This window comes from Bidens hawaiensis, unplaced genomic scaffold (genome assembly GCF_021521415.1).
Source record: "Bidens hawaiensis isolate Kalapana, Puna unplaced genomic scaffold, B.hawaiensis_p1.1 tig00000888_1, whole genome shotgun sequence".
In the NCBI taxonomy this organism is placed as follows: domain Eukaryota; kingdom Viridiplantae; phylum Streptophyta; class Magnoliopsida; order Asterales; family Asteraceae; genus Bidens; species Bidens hawaiensis.
In genome coordinates, this window is record NW_027491051.1 from 3,523,363 (window position 1) to 3,529,926 (window position 6,564).

General features: G+C 35.5%; 1 protein-coding gene across 1 annotated transcript; it reads right to left on the reverse strand.

Moving 5' to 3' along the window:
• Positions 1 to 3,014: 3,014 nt before the first annotated feature.
• LOC143544087 (eukaryotic translation initiation factor-like) lies at positions 3,015 to 6,033 on the reverse strand. The gene is made up of 5 exons (XM_077036248.1): positions 5,821 to 6,033; positions 4,647 to 4,815; positions 4,444 to 4,569; positions 3,451 to 3,516; positions 3,015 to 3,330 (listed from the first exon to the last, which is right to left on the reverse strand). The coding sequence occupies exons 1-5, from the start codon at positions 6,018 to 6,020 to the stop codon at positions 3,286 to 3,288; spliced, it is 606 nt and encodes a 201-aa protein (XP_076892363.1). The 5' UTR covers positions 6,021 to 6,033; the 3' UTR covers positions 3,015 to 3,285.
• Positions 6,034 to 6,564: the final 531 nt, after the last annotated feature.

Below are 6,564 nucleotides of genomic sequence, written 5' to 3' on the forward strand. Positions count from 1 at the left end.
TCCAGGCTCGAACCTGTTAGGGAACCGAACCGGTTCTCCCACCCTCGGACCCCTAAACTATCTAACCGGTTCTTACCGATTCCTAAACCGGTTCCTACACTGTAACCGGTTCCAACCGGTAACAGTGTAAAAAGTTTTTTTTTTTTTTTCGTTTTTCGTTTGCGATTTGGATTCTAAACTACGATTCGTATTTGTATAGCATGAAAAATAAACAAAACAATTAACATAAAATTCATTTTATTTACTTTAAGAAGTTCAAAAAAAAGGTTACATGTTTTAAAATCTTCAAAAACAAACTAACAAAACATTAAACTTATAAATATAAAGTTGTGACATATTATTTCTAGAAAAGCCTTCTTGTTCGTCGTAATTATTAAGCGGCGACTTCTTCCTCGGAATTACTTGTATAAATGCCTTCTTGTTCGTCGTGCACTCGAACATCAAGTGGTGTTTCATCTTCGAGAGTGGTTACGTGTTGAATACGATCGATTGAGTCCAAGTGATCCTTTAAGCAAATGCACATCTCCACCGACTCCGAATTTAGTCTTGTTCTTCTCACCGATATTACCCTGCCACTAAGAGAAAAAACGGATTCCGAAGCTACCGTAGAAGCTTGGACGGTTAGTAAATCACGGGCCATGGTGGCAAGAATCGGAAACTCGGTTTCCTTTACCTTCCACCAATCCAAAACATCAAAAGTGCCATATTCCTCTTCGGATAAACCGGTAGAGTAATCATTTACACTATACCTTCCCAGTTCGCTTGAAGGGGTGTTACCCCTTTGTTTTTTAGCCGTTACGTTGCGAACGGTGTTCATAAGGCTAATCATGGGATCTCGTACTCTAGTAGCACTTGAACTTGATGAAGACCCCCCCGGCATAGGCATGTGTATGTTTGACCCATATTTATTTAAATAAAAGTCATACATAAATTTAAAATTCAAGTTAAAATAATTTTTTGCCTCTGTTGAAAAGTTTGGGTCAATTTCATGCATATCTAAGGCTGAAAAAATTTCGTCTATCACACATTCAACCCCCGTAACATTTAACATTGGGTTTAAAGCGGCGGCGCAAGTAAAAACCGGTGGCAATTCAAGAAAGTATTTTTTTAATTTAAACTTCATTGGTAATATGATGTTTGAAAACATTGGACTTTTATTTTCAAATTCTTTAAGATTGTTAACCATTAAAAATAACTCCGAAAGAACCAAGGGACTTGTCGGATAATACGTTCCCGATAGTTTCGTAGTTGATGTTTTAAAAACTTCAAGAAAAGTCGATAAGTCATGGATAATTTCCCATTTCTCATTTGAAAAGGGGATTGCCAAATCATTCTCGGCAAGACTAGAATGAAACATTTATAAAGTTTCTCTTTGTTCCAAAGCACTTTGAAACATTATGCAAGTGGAATTCCATCGATGAGGTACATCCCAATTAGCTCCCAAAGCTTTTCTTCCCGTATCTTTACAAAATTTTCTATAATCCATTTGTCTTTTTTTACTTTTCTTAAAAACTTCATGTATCATTAGTCTAAAATCGTTTATAACCGATGTAACCTCATCAGAAGCAAGTCCGTCTTGCACGATTAAATTAATGATATGTGCAACACACATTGAGTGAAAAAATACACCATTGCAAATCGGCGTATATTTTAATTTTAATTTATCAACCGCCGATGTATTATTCGACGCGTTATCAAATGCCATTGAAAATATTTTATTTTCTAGTTTATAAGTTTTTATAACATAATCTAAAATTTCAAACAAATTATCTCCCGTATGTGGATACTCAAAGAGTTCGAAAGCAATGGTGTGTTTCATCATTTCCCACGATGACGGGTCAACCCAATGAGCGGTGACACAAAGATAAGATTTGGGTATACCATGTGGAGCCGACCAAACATCACTAGTTAAGTTTATTCCCGTATTTATATTTTCAAAATATGCAATTTGTACCTCTTTGGCCTTCTTTCACAATTTTAAACAATAACGTTTAAGAGTATGACGACTTACGTGAGTGTATTGTGGTTGAAGCGTATCTCGAATCATGGCGGTTAAGCGAGGGTTGTCGAAGTGGCTAAACGGCAAAGCTTCTTGAATCACAAACTTCGCCATACGATCTTGAACTCGATCAATTTGGTATGTAAATATTCCGCCTTCACCATCCATTTGCGTTTGTTGCGAATCGACGTTCTTTTTCAACGCCTTGCAATACGGTTTTTCGATGTGTTTCTTCAAATTTGAATTCGAAAGTGGGTTTAAATAAACCCCACAAAACTTGCACCGAGCCTTCAATGAATGGTCACTCAATTCAACCAAATCCCAATTGCACCAAATCTCTTGATTACGATTATGAGGTACAATACGAACGAAACTTGGTTCGGAGTTGGAACCTTGACCAACCGATGATTGTGAGGCAGCCATAACAACAAATATGAATATAGAAGAAGAGAAAACAAGAGATTAGAGAACTCAAAACGTTGTAATAGCGTTTTTTTGTATTTTTTTGCGTTCGGGTTTGCGTTTTGAGTGTTGTGATGAACCCATGACACCAAATACCTATTTATACTAGTAGTGGGGTGCTTGGGGGAGCCAAAAAAACGGCTATTTTTGACCCCAACGGTCAAAAAACGGCCAAAAAAACGATTTCCAACGGCTTAATCGATCCAACGGCTAGAACCGGATAGAACCGGTTCCTACCCGCCCCCACTCAGAATTGCAAGAACCGGTCACGGATCATCGGGTTGAATCAGATAGGGTCCGGTTCCTACCAAAAACGGGTAGAAACCGGTTCGGTTCCGGTTCGGGTCCATGGGTTCGGTTCCAGGAAACGGTTTTTTTGATCAACTCTACTAAAAGATACTCTCAATATACGAGGATCAGGATCGCAGGACTGTCAAAATCCTACAGAGAAAGACCAACTAGACTTGGTTCTAGAACACAAACTTTTTCTTCTATCTGTCGAACATAAATTAAAAAGGCAGATCGAGTGTCAAGAACACATAGAAGTTGACCTCTCAAAATATAATTCATCACTTATAATACAAAGTCATGAAACTTCAAGCAAAACCAGAAAGAAATACAGCAGGATTCAGTGCATGTCCAAAATTTAAGAAATGCAAAATTTGGTTGTACATCAATGAAAAAGTAAACTTCAAGCTTATGAAGAATGAAATGAAAACTCCTGAATATTACAGGCATAAGCAAGCAATAAACATATCACAACACACCCAATAACTCTACTTGGTTTGCAAATTCTTTTAGTGAGTCGCTTCAACGGAACAACTTCACACGCTATACCGACCTTTTGACGATCTTGTCTTTGAATCATCCTACATAACCACATTCAGCCACATAAGAAGATATAATTTATCCAAACAAACACATACGTTGCACAACAAAAATTTCTGAGACTAAACGAGTCGAAATAGCTAAAAAGTAAAGAAGTTTACATGGAAGTTATAAGTGATCTTGTCAGTTATATCTATAATTTCCTTCCATTTTCTTCCAATGCTCATCTACATTCAGTCAAAAAATAGTGTTAATGTAATAATATAGTAAACCATACGTACAAACAATATACAAATGTAAATAGTTGCAAGAAAATAAAAGCTCATCAAAATACAGATGGGATGAATAAGTGATCAAATAAATATTCATTTGACATGATAACATAACAATAATGATAACTTCTTTTAATCCATATATACGTCACCTGATCTTATAAGTTATATCAAGTATTTTGTATAATATCAAATATAAATGCCAAAATAAAACAACATAATTTATGTTTTTTTCTCGTAAAAGTCACTTAACAATTTTTTGCACATAAGAATCCAACAAACTTCCTATTTTTTCTCGTTAAAGTCCCTTGAGAATATTTGCACATAAAAAAGTAACATACTTTAAAATTCTCTTAACGCATTAAATTTGAAAGAAAAAAAAATCTCTTATAGTTATAATTGAATGAAATCATGAAAACATTATTTGACAATTTACATTATAATAGCGATAAAAATAATTTATTTGTAACTTTTTAGCAAATTTGAATTTATCCGAACCATTTTATGTGTTTCAGTTTTTTATTTTATTTTGAGTCATCACTCACATGTACTTTTATCATACTGAATTTAAATTAGTATTTAGTTATTATTAACTTATTAAATTAAAAAATGAAGATAAGGCGAACATTGAACAGACTTGCCTTGCCACGTGTCCAATTTAAAACACTAATTCATATTAATTCTTCCTCACGTGATATTAAAAGTAACAAAAAGTTCACAGCCTTGTTCAAATTTTACATGTAGAGAAACTTTAATGTATAAAAATTTGTTAAAAGAGACTTTTTTTAAAGAAAAAAGAAAGTATGTTGGTTTTACATATTATATCCACTAATATCAATTATAAAAATACAAAACAGTGATACCAATGAATATAGTTAATACCTGAGCAGCCTCGTTAGCTGCATTCTTAGTCCATAAAGAAAGTTTATCCTGCCTTTGACGAACACTAGCAACGACACCACATATTTCATCAGCATCATCAAATTGCTCACCGACTAAAGCCATCAACTACAAACAAAATTAAATTTTAAAGCTTCAAAAAACCTTCAACACAACAAACAAAAAAAAACTAACAAGACACATACTGTTTCAAGCCACATAGTTTCAAGACCAGCCTTTCTGCTACTAGTAACTGTCCACTTGCCTCCGTTAGCACATTGTGGATCTTCCCATTTGGGCTCAATTCCAGCTTTGAACATATGAAAATCAGCATTTCCTGGTAGCTTGCTAGGTCTGAATACATGATCATACAAACTGCAAAAAGCCCCAATTATACGGTCAATGTTTTGAATTCTAGGTTCATGCTTTTCCTCATAAGCAAACAAAACAATAAAGATTCAAGTGACATGTTCTCTGTAAGGGTGCAAGCATATCAGTAAACAGCTTAAACCAGCCAAGCCTTGTCAAGCCTGAGCCAAACTCGAGCCTCAAATAAAGCTCATTTAGTTATCGAGCCAAAGCTCAAGCCTTTTATGGGAAGATTGTTAAGGCTCGTCAGGCCTTAACAAACTTTTGTAATTATAAGTTTCATCTATTTTGGAACTCTATGTATATTAATTTCATACTGCACAGCCAAGCTCAAGCTGAGCTTAGGCCCATTTAAGAGTTTTCTAAACAACTAAAAGTACATAAAAACAATTTAAAAATGTAAATAAGTTATAAATAAATAATGAGCCGACCAACAACTTACCTATACGCTATGTGGCGATAGCGATAAAACAGAGGCCACAATTTGATGTTTGGCGATAACGTATTAGAAAATTGTTTTTAAAAAGAACTAGGGTTTATTCACGAAATTAGTAACTTAAGTGTTTACAATGCAATTGGTGAAGAAGATTACAGCTGTTTGATCCATTAAAATGCAAAAAAAATTGGTTTCTAATATTAAAAAAAACTAAATGTCACTATTTCACGCTATTCCTCGCTAAACATCAAATAGCACCGGATCATTGCTACCCTATTCGCAAGCTATCGCTTGAGCTTTAAACAAAAAGCCACAAACCAAGGTCGGTTTTTTTACACCCTTAGTTATCTGCTATGGTTAATATATGTGCTTGATTCATAAAGTGCTAAATATATATCATATAATCTGAATAATCAGATAAGAAAATTTCACATACACATACAAATCTAATCCACAAAGAGCTATGTAACGGGTACCAAATATAGATTAAAAAACACAGATCAAACAGTACATCTAATTAGCACACAAACATCAAATTAGAATGTAAAAGAACATGAGAGAATATAGGGATTTACCACCAAAACTCTTCAACGGTGTCAAAGGTGTAAACATCGCGAAGGTTATTACCCCAAGCGGCACCTTGTTTAGGTTTGGATTGATTATCGAACCAAAACGTCCACTTCTTATCCAACCTGTGCGGTTGAGCTTGGGGTTGCTCCGCCGCCGCCACCACCGCTGCTCCGCTTACTTCTACCGCTGCGCCGTCACTCGCCATTATATTATTTCCGGTTTTCTTGTCTCTCTTTCTCTTCGTCTCTGTTTGCCCTTTTTAAAAAGGTAATTTCAGATAACGGGCTGTCATATTATTATTATGCGGCCCAAATAATGGCCCATGGGCCGGCCTTCTTTATTTTCATCATAAAACCCGCTTCCGGACCCGACCCAGTGTATTTGACCCTAGAGGTGCACGGTCTAACCGGTTACTAATAGGTCCATCTCTAACCGATTACTAACCGGAAAAAAACCATCGATTAGCAACCGGTTTATATTATTGATTTCAAAACCGGTTAACCGAGTTGGTTAACCGATTTTTTTAATTACTTTATTAAAAATTGGTTTTTATCCGGTTAGTACCCGAACCGGTTAACAGATTTTTTATTATTATTTTATCAAAACCGGTTAGTACCCGGCCCGGTTAACCGAAGGTTATTTCCCGCCAAATTATTAACCGGTTAGAAAATTAGTCGGTTATCGGTTAACCAGAATGTGCACCTCTACTTGACTCGGACCTGATTCTACCTGACCCGAGGGTACGAACC